The sequence below is a fragment of the Littorina saxatilis genome, linkage group LG6 (genome assembly GCF_037325665.1).
Source record: "Littorina saxatilis isolate snail1 linkage group LG6, US_GU_Lsax_2.0, whole genome shotgun sequence".
Taxonomy (NCBI): domain Eukaryota; kingdom Metazoa; phylum Mollusca; class Gastropoda; order Littorinimorpha; family Littorinidae; genus Littorina; species Littorina saxatilis.
The window spans coordinates 13,390,461-13,409,315 of NC_090250.1; the positions used below are offsets into that span (position 1 = coordinate 13,390,461).

At 41.5% G+C, this 18,855-nt stretch overlaps 1 protein-coding gene and 2 long non-coding RNA genes across 3 annotated transcripts in view; 2 read left to right on the forward strand and 1 right to left on the reverse strand.

The window, feature by feature from the left end:
• The window catches only part of LOC138968554 (uncharacterized), a 35,316-nt gene extending 17,544 nt beyond the window's left edge, over positions 1–17,772 (forward strand). Inside the window, exons 15-25 of the mRNA XM_070341132.1 lie at positions 2,403–2,450; positions 8,816–8,923; positions 10,737–10,781; positions 11,641–12,738; positions 13,218–13,340; positions 14,286–14,403; positions 15,366–15,519; positions 16,209–16,271; positions 16,641–16,713; positions 17,112–17,165; positions 17,585–17,772. Coding sequence (XP_070197233.1) covers positions 2,403–2,450; positions 8,816–8,923; positions 10,737–10,781; positions 11,641–12,738; positions 13,218–13,340; positions 14,286–14,403; positions 15,366–15,519; positions 16,209–16,271; positions 16,641–16,713; positions 17,112–17,165; positions 17,585–17,752 — 2,052 coding nt within the window. The 3' untranslated portion in view covers positions 17,753–17,772. The remainder of the gene's footprint in view (positions 1–2,402; positions 2,451–8,815; positions 8,924–10,736; positions 10,782–11,640; positions 12,739–13,217; positions 13,341–14,285; positions 14,404–15,365; positions 15,520–16,208; positions 16,272–16,640; positions 16,714–17,111; positions 17,166–17,584) is intronic.
• On the forward strand, positions 3,015–5,181 carry LOC138968555 (uncharacterized). The gene is made up of 3 exons (XR_011456224.1): positions 3,015–3,360; positions 4,485–4,659; positions 5,092–5,181. It is a non-coding gene; the product is annotated as an uncharacterized lncRNA (long non-coding RNA).
• Positions 5,328–8,432, reverse strand: LOC138968556 (uncharacterized). Its single transcript, XR_011456225.1, has 3 exons — positions 8,023–8,432; positions 7,280–7,443; positions 5,328–5,492 (listed from the first exon to the last, which is right to left on the reverse strand). It is a non-coding gene; the product is annotated as an uncharacterized lncRNA (long non-coding RNA).
• Positions 17,773–18,855: the final 1,083 nt, after the last annotated feature.

An 18,855-nucleotide genomic window follows, 5' to 3' on the forward strand; every position in this document is an offset into this window, starting at 1 on the left:
CAGTACAGTGGAGCCACCCCTTTTAAGACCTCCGAAACATCTGATTTGCTTCATTAGAACATTCCAAATGCGGGCGGGGATGTAGCTCAGTCGGTAGCGCGCTGGATTTGTATCCAGTTGGCCGCTGTCAGCGTGAGTTCGTCCCCACGTTCGGCGAGAGATTTATTTCTAAGAGTCAACTTTGTGTGCAGACTCTCCTCGGTGTCCGAACACCCCCGTGTGTACACGCAAGCACAAGACCAAGTGCGCACGAAAAAGATCCTGTAATCCATGTCCGAGTTCGGTGGGTTATAGAAACACAAAAATACCCAGCATGCTTCCTCCGAAAACGGCGTATGGCTGCCTAAATGGCAGGGAAAAAACGGTCATACACGTAAAATTCCACTCTTGCAAAAAACACGAGTGTACGCAGAAGAAGAAGAAGTATAGTCAACATATGCAAGAAAAACATATGAGTTTGTTTGTTCGTTCATGGGCTGAAACTCCCACGGCTTTTACGTGTATGTCAGTATGACCGTTTTTACCCCGCCATTTAGGCAGCCATACGCCGCTTTCGGAGGAAGCATGCTGGGTATTTTCGTGTTTCTATAACCCACCGAACTCTGACATGGATTACAGGATCTTTTTCGTGCGCACTTGGTCTTGTGCTTGCGTGTACACACGGGGGTGTTCGGACACCGAGGAGAGTCTGCACACAAAGTTGACTCTGAGAAATAAATCTCTCGCCGAACGTGGGGACGAACTCACGCTGACAGCGGCCAACTGGATACAAATCCAGCGCGCTACCGACTGAGCTACATCCCCGCCCAAACATATGAGTAAAACTTGAGTGTCATGCGATAGATCTCTAACAAGATTTGCTTGTACATGTAACTGGAAGATTTGTGTCATGGTTGTCTTGTACATCTATATATATATATACGACTTGTGTCTGTCTGTCTGTGTGTCTGTCTGTGAGTTCGCGATGCACGGCCAAAGTTCTCGATGGATCTGCTTCAAATTTGGTGGGCATATTCAGGTAGACCCGGGACAGGACACAACCTGGTCGATATTTCAACATGTGCTCTCAGCGCGCAGCGCTGAACCGATTTTGGTTCCACCTCAGCTACCCGGGCCCCCATACCGACACACCAAAGCCGCTACACCACATCACAACGCCAAAGTTCTCGGTGGATCTTTTTCAAATTTGGACACCGTATTCAGCTACACCCCGGACACAATATCATCGATGAGATATTTCAACACGTGCTCTCAGCGCGCAGCGCTGAACTGATTTTGGTTTTTGTGTTCATTTCACCATTATAAGTAACTCTTCCTTATCTTCTCCAGGTTTTCAGCGTTTACCTCCCTTCCTTCGTATGGTGCACTATAGTATGAGTGGGGCATCTTCGGATATTCCCGGCGTTCTGTTACTATTTTTAGAAGGTCACCGCAGTGTCCAGAACGTAAATTGGACCCGTAAATTATCCTCACTGTAAAAGTGCAAAGGTCGAATCAATTTATAGCCACGCGAAAAATACACTGTCATCTATCTCTCTATATATACGGCTTCTCTGTGTTTGTGTGTGTGTGTGTGTGTGTGTGTCTCTCTCTCTATGTGGGCAACACCTGTGGATTGTTCAGTTCTGTTTGTGATGTGGTCTGGCGGCTTTTGTGTATTTGTATGTACTGGCCTTCCTTTGAGAAGCCATAACAGATCAAAAGGGCTTAGAGATAAGCTCTAAATTGCTCAATCCTGTTTGAGTGGAGTTCGCCTCCAAAGGTGATTAACACGGTTACATTCGTCGACAAGGATGGGACTCGATATGGTCAGGAATGGCATTATGGCCACTGAATCATTTTCGTGCTGTTCCCATTCCACGAATCTGGGAGGGACCTAAGCTTGGCGGGTCCATTGTTCGGACCCGGCAAAGCCGGCGTACGGCTCTAAGTATTTCATCCCGGCGAAGCCGGCCGGCTACCCGGCGAAGCGGGTATTCCTCTAGTACCATATATGCAGCCAAGCGTAGAATTTCTTTAAGCAAAAAACAAGATGGTTAAATTTATGGAATGTTTAATAAATTACAATACATATCAAATCAAATTAAATCAAATTTTATTTTACAAGGCTTGTGGTATAAGCATTACAAACAAGCTTTTTTTCTACCAGCCCTCACCCAGAGAGATACTCTAATCACATATTTACACAGACATTTTGTAGAAAAAGAGAGAGAAAAAAAAACCAGAAACGAAAATCATAGGAATATGTACACATTAAAGGTTTTTTGCAAATAATAAGTATTATATATGTAAACGAGTATGCATGTATGTGTGTATGTTATTCACACATAACAATCATAAGCTATTGGTCTTGAAAATGAACTAACAGATGATGATGAGAGTTCTTCTGTCTCTGTTTGCAGTACATGTTCAACCCAGAGACGGGAGAGTGGAGGCACAAAGAGCATCAGGTTTGTCACCACCCCCCTTCCCATCCCCCGTTTCTGTTTGCTCTTACAGTGGTCCCTGTGTGGATTACGTGGACATCATTTGGTCAGTTTTACTTACTCCTGTGTTTTGTTATGTTTGTGAGTCAGGGTGCTCTGAGTGTTCTTGTTTTCTGTCAGTGCCCTCTGTCATTTCTTTGCAGAATAAAGTTATAAATAGCATAGTTATAGGAATTTATACTCAACATCCTATCTTCATTAAGTATGACACATTTGATGATGATTGAGCTTCATTTAGGTCTGCTATACAGGTTTGTTTACAACTACTGGCTTAACTCATTGTCTCCCAGGTACGAATATATCCGTACCAACTCATATGGCTCTATCTGACCAGGTACGGATATATCCGCTCAGACTGTTAGCTTCAGTCGCTTCCTGTAGCGTCGATCTAACGCCTGCATTCCAGCGTGTTGATACACAGTTACTACACAGTTACTACAATTCTGAGTGACCTGCTGCAGCTAAAAAAAACTTGGTCAACATAGGTTGGATAGAAAGTGTTAAAGGAAAAGTCCAAGGTTTAGGGTCACTTTTGATATGTTGACCCTCTTAATTCATCAACCACAAATGCGTGTGTAAAAATGAACACAGAAATCCAAAAAGTATACTTTGACTCGTTTTTGGTTGTTCTGAATCGTTCCATCGCGCGCGCAGTCTTGGCTCATGACCTTGTGCACATACGTGTGCTACGTCACGAGCCTTGAACAACAAACATGGCCGGCTCAAGCAGTGAGGAAGACAAGTAGAATACGGACCGGTTTTCAGCCAGCCTGAGGTTTTAGCGTGCCCGTTTGAGCCTCTTCGTCGTCAAAATGCTGGCGAGGCCACAAGGAACTGCTTGAAACAGAGCCAGCATAAGCGGCAATACGAAATGGTATGTGATTCTCTTTGTTGTGATTTTGACACACTAGTCCGTAGTCGCTACCTCAGTCTTGCATGCTAGATAGAAGTCAGGTGTGTTTTTCACAGATCAGTTGATGTGCTTCCACAGATCTGTAAGCATGTAAAGATTATGGATTTATGCTATTATTTCAGGCATCTGGTGTTGTTTATTTTCCTATCTTTAATCAAGGATTTCGTCCTTGAACTGCCCAGTTTAGAATAAATGCTTCCACAGTGATGTTCACACGCGACTATCCTTATTTTCTCTTGGAATTCTGAGTAATTCTTCAGTCACACAACGAAACATGTAGACAGCAAGTTAACATTGCGCAAAGCCTGTTTCTTGCGGACAAAACTGCAATTATCCTGGTATTTTTATTTGCGACAGTAAGACACTACATGACATCGACACCACTAAACAGTGAAACTTTTTTGAAATGGCGGTGGGCTGCTTTCATGTGCTAATACTAATAGTGATCCTGACATTTTTCTTGCGAAACGGTCAAAGGGAAGTAATAAATGAATTTAGTTTTTTAAACGAGCACACGTGATTTCCGATCTCAAACTAGATCTGAAATCATAAGATTTTCTGAGCAGTGGAGAAACGCTGATGGCGTGATATCGCAAGCCGTTTTGGAAGCAAATAAGCACTGTCAGACATATTATGCTGAAACACGATTACAGCAGTTCAAACTTTTTGATCATTGATTTTTAGGAGTACGCAATATCGGACAGTCACACTACAAAAAGACAATGCGTTAGTGCATAGATCGGTATTCTCAAACGTCACGAACAGACAGTACGTTGCTACTATATATTTTACTGTATTAACAAAACCTACAGTCCCATTAAAAAAGTGTGGTGTGTGCCGAAAAGCAACCATATGAGATTCAGTCAGTGGGACCCTGAATCTACCTGGGGTTAAATCGGGTTATTGACTCTCATTGCATGAATTTTTAAACTGAATATATGTACTACTGTTCGTGTTGTTTTTGTGATCCACTGCAATTTCTGTGTAGATCTATACCTTAGAATCTCAAGGTAATTTTTGAACGGGGCATACAGATGATACATTTTGCCATGATCACAGAGTGATACGTGTATTTTGCTTATCAGGTGTCAGTGCAGAAACTCCAAGAGGGAACGAAATTCAAATATCTGGAAAACCTGGATGAGGAGATAGACAGCCTAACAGCACATCCTCCTATGTTTGCTCGGACATCTACTACCTTCAAACTGCATACTATGCGTACACACAGGAATATGGACGACTCAACATTGATCAAAATGGGTAAGTAACACAACACAAACAGATGATTTCCATTATGATAGATTTATTTATCTGAAAGTAAAATTGACAACAGAGTGTACAATTTGTTTTCAAATACAAACATATCACATTGGGTTAAAAAAAAACACACACCATCATATATCATTAAAACTATTCTTTATTTCTAAACACATACATATCAGCATAGTTTATTCATGTAAACATCCTCATTTCGGTTCCCAGTCTATCTGAAATCAAGGTAAGATATGCCAGAAAAAATAGCGATCACACAGTGCTTCAGCATGAATTTGAAAACCTGCTCTACGTCACATAGACACAGCGTGTCTTATGATTCTATCCACCCTCTCCAAACAAACACGTACACGTTTTCTCTGGTACGAATGTCTTAAAAGCTCAAACTAAGCTGCTGTTTTATTCTGTCTTGCTTTGCAGGAAATACAGGCACGTCGCTTACCCATAACAGGCAGCTGGTGCGCTAGCGAGTGGGGTTTCTCAGCAGAAGCATCAGAGTACCATTACCAACCTGTGCAGTCAAAACAATCAGAAATACTTTCACAAACGGATGAAGAGTGGGGTTCAAAATCCCTGAGCTACAGAAGGCTGAAATATACTTTTACAAATCGTGTGACTGTGTTGAACTAGTATCTTTGGTTGAACAGATTCCTGCATGGTTTGAAGATGATAATGGGTTGTCACGTGGTCCGGTACATGGTTCACATGCTGCAACATTTTGTTCCAGACTTTTTCCACTGTTGGTGTACTCCAGCATCAGGTAGTCGGTCCATGAGCCGGTCAGCATAGCCTGTGTCCAGTATTGTCCGTTTGCCTGTTGCCTGAAACATGGTTTTTTGGAAGTAACTTACGATCTCTGCACACATTTTAACATGTGAATAAGAACAGAAAAAAGTTTGTCAAAAGTATACATAGTTTAATTTGCATTTACTTCAAGGCCAGACTTTCTTCTCGTTCATTATTTCTTCATAAAGATTCTGGAAATTAACAAAATGTTTCAACCTATCAAGGCCTCCTAACTTTTTTTTAAATGCAAGTCGGTTTGTTGTCATCTGTGCATTACTACCTCTTGCCACCCGTGCGGTCATTGCAACCAGGTATCTCAACAATCAAACCGTCTATACAGGCTTAAAGGCACGTCCTTTTTCAAAACAGAATTGCTCACTACACAGATCTGCGAAGACTTTTACATAGAAAAAAAAATCTGTTGACTTGAACCAGGAATCAACATCCTGACTGGTTTTTGGAGCTGCATTTTTTAGGGAATGTTTTACACGTGTGGCGTTTAAGAAATTAATTAATAAAATTCTACATTCGCAAAGAGAGTACCCATACAGAGTGTTGAGTTCTGGTATTTTTCACAACGGAAAGATGGCCACATCCCATGTAAAAGCCCTGTCAGATTTGAGATTTTTAACCCAATCGTTTACACGGAAAAGGCTGTCGAAGGGCTGTCCATTTAAGAGGACGCTTCCATGCCTGGATGAGAAATACACTGATAACACAGAAAAGGCACGAGTTTAACCTGCATATTCACACAACTGGTTCAGAGGCCCGGTAAAGGGAACACATGTTAGTTATTTTAAGAGAACATCACGAATGCCTAATTGTTAAATTAAAGCCTTTCTGCACGAATGTACATCTTCTATGAATTATATTCTAAAACGCCACATGTGTAATTCATTCCACACACAAAATCCAGCTCCAAGAAGCAGTGAGGCTGTTGATTATTGGTATGTGTTCAAGTCGAGAGATGATTTTTCCTGTGTAAACTGAGCCTTGGCAGATCTGATATAGTGAGCAAAGACCTGCATTTTTTTTAAACGTGTTCAGATTCCTTGAAATGGTTAAACATTTTGTTTATTTCAAGTAGTCTTTATGAAGAAAAATTAACAATGAGGAAGGCAAATGGGTTGAAATGCAAATTAGATTTCTTTTGACGAACTTTTTATGTTCTTCTTCACGTGTTACATAATGCGTACGTAGCTCGCAAGATATTTTCGAAAAAAATCATACTCATAGATAAGCCAATCTGCAAACGGACAAAAATTCACAATATTTATAAAGCCAATAAATTTGACTCAAGAACAAAGCTTATGTGTTTGAGATGATGTGCATGGGTATGAATGTTGAATGAGTAAGTCAAAGATACCCTCCATGTCGCCTTACAGTGGAACCTACCATTAAAATTATACCACCTTAAATTACCTTGCTCTTTCAAATGTACTGCTTAAACTTCTTGAACATGGAACTCTTGCTGTCTACCATAAAGACCATGAGGTCAACAACATACTCGTGAATGTTTTGTTTTGGTCTATAATTAAACATTTCAGAAAATACCCCTTTTTATTTATTTTTTAATCGGAAGCATACTAACTTTATTTGAAACCACTTCGACAGATATAGTTTTGCAGGTCGACGGGAGGTGAATTACGAAAGAAATTAAATCCATATGTCGCTCAGCACAGAAAGCATAAACGATTAACATGAGTAGAAATGAACTTGTTTTCATAATGTATTATTTGGATGGTATCTGTCAAAGACACTTTCTCGTTTTTTGCAAAGCTAGAATAAGGCACTAATTTTCAAAACAAAACAAAAATCTTACGATGAATGGCACGTTGGTTTTCTCATGTGGTGATTCTGGACGGTAGGAACAGGACTGGTCAACAGTTGCGTTGTGATCACGGAGAACCGGAAAATCTGGAATGGTCACGGTGTCAGTGTCTAGTGACCTGTTCTGACCAGTGGCCGTGAGTGATGATGAAAGGTCTGGAAGTAAACGAAGAGAGAAAATGAGTGTGAGTATAAATCAATTCGAAAGTATGCTTCTGATCTATACAGTACACTGAACATTTAGACACCCTCTGGAAGTCGTCTGGATGTGTATCCATGTTGTAGCAATTAGATTGGTTTTGCGTCTCTCAGTCAATGCAGACAGATTAATTCCCTGCACAATTCGTAATCTTCTTGTCTCTAGCATGCAGGTGTCTGTTTACCTTACCGGTTGCACATCCACCAAAAGTTTAGATCTGGTAAAAATAGCATTAAACCGTGATTCCAGCAAACGCTGCCAATTTCATGAATTGATATCAGGGGATAGTTTGCGACTGAATAGAATAGATAACGTGACACACGCATTGTCTTACGTGTCCACAACCCTGACTACTTTTTACTCTTACTCTTAGCTCAGCTCAGACCGTTCTGTAACTCTGTAGATCTAGCCTGTGGCGCATCTGTACTCCAGCGAATATCAGCTGGACCCAGACACACTGTTCTGCACCATCGTATTCGGTGCGCAGCAAAACAATGTTTACGTGTATGCATGAAAATAAAAGCATGTACTCTGACCTTCAACGCATTCCTTCTTGTGAGATAATCCGCTGTTCGTATGTCGCCTCGGAGTTTCGATGGCTCGTCGACTTGTACCAGCCTCGCGTAATACTGCCCTCTCCGGACTTTTATGAAGGGAAGACACTGCCAGTGGTCAAAACATTTGTTTCAGGGATGAAACGCCAACTTTTGTGCTGCAGAAAAATGGCGAAATCTGTGTCCAGAAAGTGCCCGACACTTTGAAATCTGCACGCTTGTGCTGCACACATCTCTTCCATTTCCACAAGAGACTCAGAGTTTTATGAGGGAACGTGTGCTATGAAATGCCTGGGGACATTGACGAGTTGTTGCAGTTTGCGGCTGCTCTCCACCGAGGCATTCTTTTCGGGCATACAGTGGCGACTTTTCTGTGTGAAAATCAAGCTGGTACTAGTGGTAGAATCAACACAATAACTTGTGACGTCACAGTGCACCAACGTCACAGTGCACCGAAAACCACGTGACCACTACTTGACCCCAGGCGACTTGTCTTGGTTAGCCCCGCAACACTAAATCTTCAACTACAACAACAACAATTTTTTTTCAATTTTTAAAATATTTTTCCAGAGATGTTTGTAACATTTGGCATTCGATTTTCAAGTTTTTGGGGATATTTAAAAACCTTGGACTTTTCCTTTAAGTAAAGCTAAAATGGCGGCAGACTCAGGCTGGCAGGAAGATAAGGGAGAGGAGAGGTAGAGCTAATCATAATAGGAAGTCTTAAATGAGAAGGCGGGTTCTACTGTACAATGTTTTGTGTTTGTTGCTGCAGGTGTTCAGAGAGCGGAAATGGCTTGGACACATTTCCTATGGGGGTGGACATATGCAGTACTCACTGCCCAAGGTCAACCCTAAAGGTCCTCTGCCTCGGTCTTTTCAGGTAACAGCTTTTATAAGTTAATAAATGTCTGCATGTCTGTCTGTCTGTCTCTCTGTCTGTCTGTTTTAGGTAATAGCTTTTACAAATTAATAAAAAACGCTGGCGCTGGACCCGAGTACTCTTCAGACTGGCTCCAGTATGAAAGTTTCTGTCTTGTGCACGTGGATTTAAAAAAAATAAAAAATAAAATTATTTATTTATTTTACACAATTAAAAAAATTATTAGAGTAAAATAAAACATCAAAACGTTCATAATAAACCATAGTAAACAAGAATTTAAAAAAATTAAAAAAACATTTGACCGCCCATGCCGGAAATCGAACCCGGATCACTTGGATTTAAAAAAAAAAAAAAAAATTATTTATTTATTTTACACAATTAAAAAAACTATTAGAGTAAAATAAAACATTAAAACGTTCATAATAAACAATAGTAAACAAGAATTTTAAAAAATAAAAAAAATAGACCGCCAATGCCGGGAAACGAACCCGGATCACTTTGGCCATAGACTCTCTCGTGCTCTCTGTCTCTCTTTCACCGAGACCAATAGTTTCTTTGCCGAGACCAAATCCCCACCCGTCGGCTGTCTTGCAAATCATGCTTTTCTCGTCACTGCGTGACGTGTTCGGCTCAGCCGCCCACAAGTCTCCCCTTTAGTTCAGTGACTGGCTGTTCGCAAAGCGACCAGCCTCCCACCGCAAAAACTCCCACCGTTACTGAAGAGTGGCTTTTGTGATTTATTTCGCATTTAGGTCCCAGGTAACATTATGAAGTTTTAATACGATCAATCGGACCTATTATCAAGTTAGTGTATCAACTTTTGAAAGAACTGCGCCCAGTAGTTTCCCAGCAATAAGCCGTTAAGTCGAGACAGACACACAGACACACAATTAAAGTCTGCTGGACCCTCCTACTGCGTACTCGGGGATAATTGTCTGTCTGTGTCTGTCTGCATCGTGTCTGTGTGTGTGTGTGTGATTGTATGTCTTTGTGTGTGTGTTTGTGTCTGTGTGTTTTGGACTTAAATGCTTTACAATGTTTTTTCTTCAATGTTCTTTTTTAATTCGGCACTCAGCATGCAATGGAAGCATATGCATAGGAAACAAAGTACAGATAATGCACTACAGTACAGTGCTTTAACATTTTCCAAAACTGTTTTCAGAATCTTCTTTGATTACATCTAGCCACCCTTACATTTCATCAAAGAGAAGCGAGATGAGTTTTCTGCTGTTTTTTGTACTGCAGCTTAGCACTGAACATAGCAGTATGAGTTTTGAAGGACACAGAGAATATTGCAGCCACTGAATGGTTCTTTTAGCTTTCCTACTGTGACTTTAGTACTGACAATATTGTTCTAATTTTGTGTGTTACCCCCCGCGGGTTAGGGGGAAGAATTTACCCGATGCTCCCCAGCATGTCGTAAGAGGCGACTAACGGATTCTGTTTCTCCTTTTACCCTTGTTAAGTGTTTCTTGTATAGAATATAGTCAATGTTTGTAAAGATTTTAGTCAAGCAGTATGTAAGAAATGTTAAGTCCTTTGTACTGGAAACTTGCATTCTCCCAGTAAGGTCATATATTGTACTACGTTGCAAGCCCCTGGAGCAATTTTTTGATTAGTGCTTTTGTGAGCAAGAAACAATTGACAAGTGGCTCTATCCCCTCTCCCCCCTTTCCCCGTCGCGATATAACCTTCGTGGTTGAAAACGACGTTAAACACCAAATAAAGAAAGAAAGAAAGATTTTGTGTGTTGTTTTATTTCTTGTTTGTCATTGATAGGATTTGTATTTCTACTTCACTTTTTTGTTGACAGGAGTGTCTGAATATGGCCAGACAGCATATCAGCAAGGCTGAAAAGGTATGCAGTGTTAGTAGTCATAATTTGCCCACAATGCCACAATTATTTTTTTGTTTTGTTTTTGTAGTCAAAGTTTGACGGGCGCTGTGGCGTGGTGGTAAGACATCGGCCTCTTAATCGGAAGGTCGAGGGTTCGAATCCCGGCCGCGGCCGCCTGGTGGGTTAAGTGTGGAGATTTTTCCGATCTCCCAGGTCAACTTATGTGCAGACCTGCTAGTGGCTTATCCCCCTTCGTGTGTACACGCAAGCACAAGACCAAGTGCGCACGGAAAAGATCCTGTAATTCATGTCAGAGTTCGATGGGTTATAGAAACAGGAAAATACCCAGCATACTTCCTCCGAAAGCGGCGTATGGCTGCCTAAATGGCGGGGTAAACACGGTCATACACGTACGTGGGAGTTTCAGCCCACGAACGAAGAAGAAGAAGTATTCAAAGTTTGAATGGAATCATTGCAGTTTCTAGGAACTGAATATACTCAACATGATATACATTTTACTCTGCGTAGGGGCTGTGTGTGTGTGTGTGTGAGTGTGCATGTTTGTGTGTTTCTCAGTTACTTTCTAATGAGTGTTTTATGTACGTGATCTTTTATTGACAGTGTGATAGAACCTGATATAGAATGGAATAGCGGTACAAGTAATATTACACTTTTTTGTCAAAGGATTCCAATGGCTACTTTATATTTGTTGGGGGAAAAAAATGGTCAAACAGCAAGTCAATCTGTATACTGTGTGACTGGTGGCTTATTTTATTTCTGGACATTTTGACAGGTAAAATACTGTAAAATTCCTGTTGACAAGATACCTTGGGGTACTTAACAGAAAAACTGACTGATAGCCTGCACTTTACCTCCACAGTCGAGGCCCAAGCTGGCAGACCACACAGCCATGTTTGACGAGGAGGCTCGCCCCTACCGCTGGTTCCTCCTGCCCAGTGAAGCCAGTCAGCTTCTCTCCGACAGTTCTGCCGTTGTTCACCACCACGTCTCAAGCCTTCCTTTCTGCCCGCCAGAACTGCATGACAAACTGGAGAACACTCAACAAGGGGATCTTGGGTTTGGCAGTGGGGGCGTAAAGGGCTCAGTTGTACGTGCCGGTGGTGATTCTCTTGACGTGATGAACTCTGGGGGTGGTGATGGTGGCGGTGTTGGGAAAGAAATGAAAACAGCCAATGACCAACGTGTCACAGGTGACAACGTTGAAAAGAGAGTGAACTGTCACAGTAACAGAGAGACCGGCTGTGGTACACAGACAGAAGATGACACTGGGGTTCACGTGGAAGCACAAAGTTTGACTGACCCAGTAGACAGCTTGAGTCAAGAGGTGAAAGAAAGTTTGCACGTGCATGGAGGTTGTGCAACCCAGCAACAACACTCTACACACTCATCTGAAGCTGTGGAGCTCGTTGCTGAGAGTAAAGCCAACTGTGATACCTTTCCTCAGGCTCTGCAAACAGCCATGGAGAGAGGTTACTCCGATGGGATTTCTGATGTTCATGTATCTCAGATGTCACCAGGTTATGAAATCAGAAGACCTTATCCTCCAGTTCCAGTCAGAACTGGCATTCAGCTGCATGAAGAAACAGGCTCAGCAACAAACAAGGTATCTACTGTGTCAGACTCTCAAACAGTAAAGTCGGGTCAGTCAGTTTCAGCAAGTGATTCAGTGCAAAGCAACAGTCAGTTTTTCTCCAGTACCTTTGCAAAAACACAACCCCAGTCAGCCAAATGTATACCTGACAAAGCCGAGTCTGACGGCGCTGGAGCTAAAGCTGCATCGTCTGCTACAAAGCCGAAAAAGAAGAAGAAGAAAAAGAAGGCTTCCAATGGTGACAAATGCACAGAGAATGGCACATGCGACCCAGCCAAACCGCAGGCAGAGTCAGGAAAGAAAGAAGGAGAGTCAGGCAGTCGATGGGTCCCTCCAACCAAAGATATTTTCAAACCTACTGTCAAGGTAATTTCTAGATGACATTGTGCTTTTGCATATCTGTCTGCATTTTATAGACAAGACATGGTTTCCATGTTCATGAAAAGTAAACGACAAACTTCTTTTCGGAAATGTTAGTCTGTTTATGATTAGAAGTGTGTGTGTGTGTTTATCAGTATTCTGTATGCATAAGTCTCTAGATAATGACAAACTGTTGTTCTCAAATGTCAGCTGCGAAGATACATCGCTCAGCATCTCCAATTGATTAAAGTACTACGTGTAGTTAGTAATGATTGAATTTTGACTTGTGATATTTTACTGTCACCTATGATTATTCAAATGAAATGTCCAGAGTGTGCATTTTGTATGGCATTAATAATACGCAGAGGTGAAGCAGTGAGCAGGTTATTTTTGACATTTTACGTGTTTCAGTAATGCATGCTGCTAAAGTAATAAATAAATATATTGATCTGGTTATGTCCTTTTGTTTTGTTTTTCCCACTCAGGCTTTGGAAGAATTTTCGATGCTTGAAGATGGTGATCGTGTGCTGGTGTGTCTGTCTGGTGGCAAAGATTCTCTGTCCCTGCTCCACACGATGCATCAGTACCAGTTCTATTGTCGCAGCAAGGTAAGCTTTGAGTTTGTACGCTTGTTTTCTTCTGCAACGATTACAGTGGAACCCCCCTTTTAAGACCTCCACAAATCTGAAAAAATTGTGTCTTAAAAAGGAGGGAGTCTTAAAAATGGGGGTTTGTTTTGTTTGTTCGTTCATGGGCTGAAACTCCCACGGCTTTTACGTGTATGACCGTTTTTACCCCGCCATTTAGGCAGCCATACGCCGCTTTCGGAGGAAGCATGCTGGGTATTTTCGTGTTTCTATAACCCACCGAACTCTGACATGGATTACAGGATCTTTTTCGTGCGCACTTGGTCTTGTGCTTGCGTGTACACACGGGGGTGTTCGGACACCGAGGAGAGTCTGCACACAAAGTTGACTCTGAGAAATAAATCTCTCGCCGAATGTGGGGACGAACTCACGCTGACAGCGGCCAACTGGATACAAATCCAGCGCACTACCGACTGACCTACATCCCCGCCCAAAAATGGGGGTAATTCTAAAGAGGTTATAAACAGAAAGTCGGAGAAAATGAGGTCTTAAAAGGGAGGGAGTCTTGGGGGGGGGGGGGGGGGGGGGGATCTTAAAATGGGGGTTCCACTGTACTCCTTTGTTCTTGTTTGATGAAGAAAATTGTAATTGTCAGATGTTTTGGGTTTTCTCTTTTCCTACTGGTTATCAACGTTTGTGTGGTTGTTTTTGTTTTATATATGTATTTTATATATCTACATGTATGTGTTTGATGATTACTGTGTTATATGTTACTTTTCTATAAGATCTACTGATTTTCACTGTAAACATTTGTGTGTGTGTGTGGTACTCGCAGTAATGTTTATGACACCATCTTTGCCAAAAAATGTCACCAACGTGAATGATGTGTGATTTTGCTGGAGATTTTGGCTCTTGTAATACAAATGAAAATTGTTCATAAATGTGACGTTTATTGTACGGTTCCAGGAGATCCAGTTTGAGCTTGGTGCTGTGACCGTGGACCCCCAGACACCGTCCTATGACCCCAGTCCACTGAAAGAGTACCTGGCTGTCCTGGGCGTCCCATACTTCTATGAATCACAGTGTGAGTAAAATCAGAGTATCATCAGCTTGCTGAAAGAGTGCCTGCTGACTGTCCTGGGTGTGACATACCCGTGTGACTTGGAATAATAGGCCGTGAAAGGTAAATATGCGCCGAAATGGCTGCAATCTACTGGCCGTATAAAATTTCATCTCACACGGCATCACTGCAGAGCGCCTAGAACTGTACCCACGGAATATGCGCGATATAAGACTCATTGATTGATTGATTGATTGATTGATTTCTGCGAATCACAGTGTGAGTGAATTTGAAGAAATGAAAGTGTAGGCTTTCTCAAAAGCATACCTAGCTAATACTGTACTTTCTTTCAGAATAGACGATGTTTGGAAATAGCTCTGTTGGTTTTGCATGGGTTGTGAAAGAGTGAATGCTCTTGCTTTTATTGAGGCAAACTTTCCCCTGTGACATTGTTGGCGAGTCACCAGCGAGGTGTGTCTGAAACACGTGGACAAGGAGTACGTGTTGAAAGCTTGCCTCACTAAAAGCAAGGATGTTAACTCTGTCCCAACCCATACAAACTCGAAAGAGTTATTTTGGAATTCGTCTATTGACGCCTGAAAACTAATTACGAAGGAAGTGTGCTCTGTACCGTTACATCTGATTGCTGAATTTATTCTGTCAAAAAATACTTATAGTGAGACGTTTTTGTGTGGCTGAATTTTGTTGATGATTCTTCTTTGCTTCACCTCACCTCACCTACGCCTGTGACCCCGTCTGGGGTATAGGCCGCCAATCAGCTCCCTCCATGCATCTCTGTTTTGGGCGAGTCTTTCCAGCATTCCCCGCGTCTTTCCCATGTGCTTTGCGTCTGCGTCCAAATCTCGGCGCCATGTGTTCCCGGGTCGCCCTCTCTTTCTCTTGCCTTGAGGGTTCTTCTTTGCTTATTCTTCTCTAATTTTCCCCCTTCTTAGACTGAGTTGATGTGCTGTGTCTTATGGTTTCAGGCATCATGGAGACGGCAGTCAACCTGCCCAATGGGTGTGCCTCCATCTGCAGTTTCTGCAGTCGCATGAAGCGCGGACGTATCTACGCTGCCGCACGCCGAGGGGGATACAACGTCCTTGCCCTTGGCCAGCACCTTGACGACTTAGCAGAGAGGTAGCCAGATTAGTGTTTAGTTGTTGACTCTGAAAAGTAATGTAGTTTTGGGGTATGTGTGGAGGGGGGAGGAGGTGGGGTTGTGTGTGTGTGTGTGTGTTTGTGTGTGTTGTTTGTGTGTATGTGTGTTGTTTGTGTGTGTGTTGTTTGTGTCTGTGTGTATGTTTGTGTGTGTGTTGTTTGTGTGTGTATTTGTTTGTTTGTGTGTGTGTTGTTTGTGTGTGTGTGTGTTGTGTGTGTGTGTTGTTTGTGTGTGTGTGTGTGTGTGTTGTTTTTTCCCCGTCGCGATATAACCTTCGTGGTTGAAAACGACGTTAAACACCAAATAAAGAAAGAAAGAAAGTGTGTTGTTTGTGTGTGTGTGTGTGTGTGTGCGTGTGTGTGTGTGTGTGTGCTCCTGTTGTTGTTGTAAAGTTTGTTAGGTTAAGTTTTGACATCTGAAGCAGCTGTTTATGAATTAAATGAAGTAATGGAAATGTGAGCTTAGGAGTCATGTGTCTTTGTTTGGTTGGTACTCACCATTGCTGTTCAACTTACGAAAAGCAATAGTGAATACCAACCAAACAAAGACATCATCTTATTTGTTGTGAATATGAGAATGTGCTTGTGGACTGGGATTATCTATTAAGTGGAACATCTATTGTAGTATTTTGAGCTGCTACCATATTTTATTGTCTCTGTCTTTTTAGTTTCATCATGTCACTATTCCACAATGGCAGTCTACGGACTATGAAAGCTCACTACACTGTTCAGTAAGTCATTTTATGTCTTTTTTTTGCCTTTTCATGTGCACAATTAATCATCAAGATTTAAGTAATTTAGGTAATTGTGTATATTTTTTTTTAATAATATTCGGGGCAGAAACTTGCTTTGTAATAGAAATATTGTTGGTAGGTCCGAGTTGTTTTATTACAGTACATTTATCTACCTTCAGTCATATTCTTGTAATTTTTGCAAAGGTCTACCTGCTGTTGTGAGACTCAACTTTGTTCATTTTATTTTTAGCAAGTGGATATTACAGCAAGTCTTGTTACTCTATGGATAAGGCTAGCTTGTGATTTTAATAGGATGTATATATTTTCAACCATCACAGCTCCTTTTACAAAGACTTACATTTTCAGGGAAGGTGATTTGAGAGTCATCAGGCCGTTTGTGAATGTTCGAGAGAAGGACTTGAGAAACTTTGCTGAAAAGGTTAGCGCATGATGCGTATTCAGTGGACCCTCCATCGTAAAAAAACCAAATGTTATTCTCAGATGTTCTTTTCATAGTGTCACGAAATTTCCTTCGATTGTAAGACCTAATTTTCTCAGATTTTGAGACATCTTAAGACAGAGGTATCATTGTAAAGATTATTTTCTTCACAAGAAATTAAGGATGTTTATATTTCTTGTGCTAACAACTCAATACAGTTAAACAAAACAAAGTCTTAAGAGTTTAAATTTGTAACAGTGTTAAATATTTTGCTGTCTTCTTGGGTTGTATGGGTGTATTGCCAAGCAATTCATGAAACGGGTGAATACATATATTACTGATGTTCTTTGGTAGTGGTTTGTCATAAATATATTTTGTTTGCGGTTGGTTTGCTCCAGAATAAACTCCCTGTGATAGCAGACAACTGTCCAGCATGCTTTGAAGCTCCTAAGGTGAGAGCAGTTTGTGAGTGTGTGTTTGTGTGTGCGTGTGTGTGTGTGTGCGAGCATGCACGTACGTGTGTGTGTGTGTGTGCGAGCACGCATGTTCATGTGTGTGTGTGTGTGTGTATAATGTTTGTTGTAGTTGCAAGTTTCATTTTACTTTTGAATCATTTAGTGATGTCTTTAGAGTTTTGTTTGACCATCATCTTGTTCATCATCATAACCACCTCTCTCTCTCTCTCTCCTTGAAAAATAAAGTTCCATCATCCTCTCTCTCTCTCTCTCTCTCTCTCTCTCTCTCTCTCTCTCTCTCTCTCTCTCTCTCTCTCTCTCTCTCTCTCTCTCTCTCTCTCTCTCTCTCACAAATGAAAGTGAATACAATTCATTCTCATTAAATGCTACCACAAAATGATGTACATTTGTTGCAGGAGCGCCATCGCACCAAGCAGCTCCTGGCGTCACAAGAGATCCTCTTCCCTCATCTGTACAGCAGCATTCTGTCGGCCATCAAACCAGTCATGGCCATGTCTCGAACTGGAACCAGCACTGCCAGTCTCTTAGCTGCCACAGACACTGCGGACGACCTTGATATATGAATTAGAAGAACACTCCTCTGGCAGTACAGTGGAACCCCCCCTTTTAAAACCTCCAAAAACTTGAGAAAATCAGGCATTAAAAAGGCGGGAATCTGAAAATGATGGTTACTTTACTGAGGTTATAAACAGAAAATCGGAGAAAACAGGATATTTAAGGGAGGGAGTATTAAATGGGGGGGGGGGGGGGGGGGGGGGGGTGGTGTATTAAAAGTGGGGTTCCACTATATTTTGACTTCTATTAATATATCTGTCGTGCTAATGTCTGGGACATAAGACAAACTTTGTATTGAAGCAAAACTCTGGAAGTTCTCATTGCGTAAAACCAGTCCTGGCAATTTGTAGGCTCCAGTTTCAAGTCTTTTGTCTGCGACTGATAATACTGACAACCTGGATACATGAACTACAAGAACAGAACTCTGGCAACTGTCTGGTTTCTAGTACCATGCCTGTCATTGTTGCGTGTTTACTCTCTGTGACAATTGTTGCACAGACTATTGAAGAAAAACTAAAAGTTGTTGTGGTTTAGGACTCCTTCCAGTACCACAAGTGTTCTCTCAGCTGCATATAAACATGTGTCAGTGTACTGTAGCCTATCGTCTAGCAATGGATGGACAACATTGAGGAACAGACACACTTGGACAGTCAAGCGCTCAGTGAAGGCGTGAGACACCAAGGAAGATTGTCCTTCATGTTACAAGATTGATCCTCATGTCCCTGTATGACAACACTCAGTCAGGACAATGACAGTAACAATGAAAATTCTTTATTTTATTTCATTTTTAAAATCACCACTTGTCTAATATAAGAATAGATAAAGATATGTTACATGTTTGGAGAAGGAAAGTAAGAAAACTGAATAAGAGAGTGAATGAGGGTATCATAATCATCAAACTTTTTGCATTTTAAAGACTCACAATATACCTACATATACAAAAGCTTGTCAGATTTCATAAAACTACTTGCACTGGCTAAGACTTGGAATTCATACCATGAAATCATGTTTGACCTGATGTCAAGTTTCAAATAAGTTACTATTAGTTGATGCACAGTGAAAAGTGAAAATGGCGTTCTGTCATAGATTGAAGAGGAATACATCGTAAAGC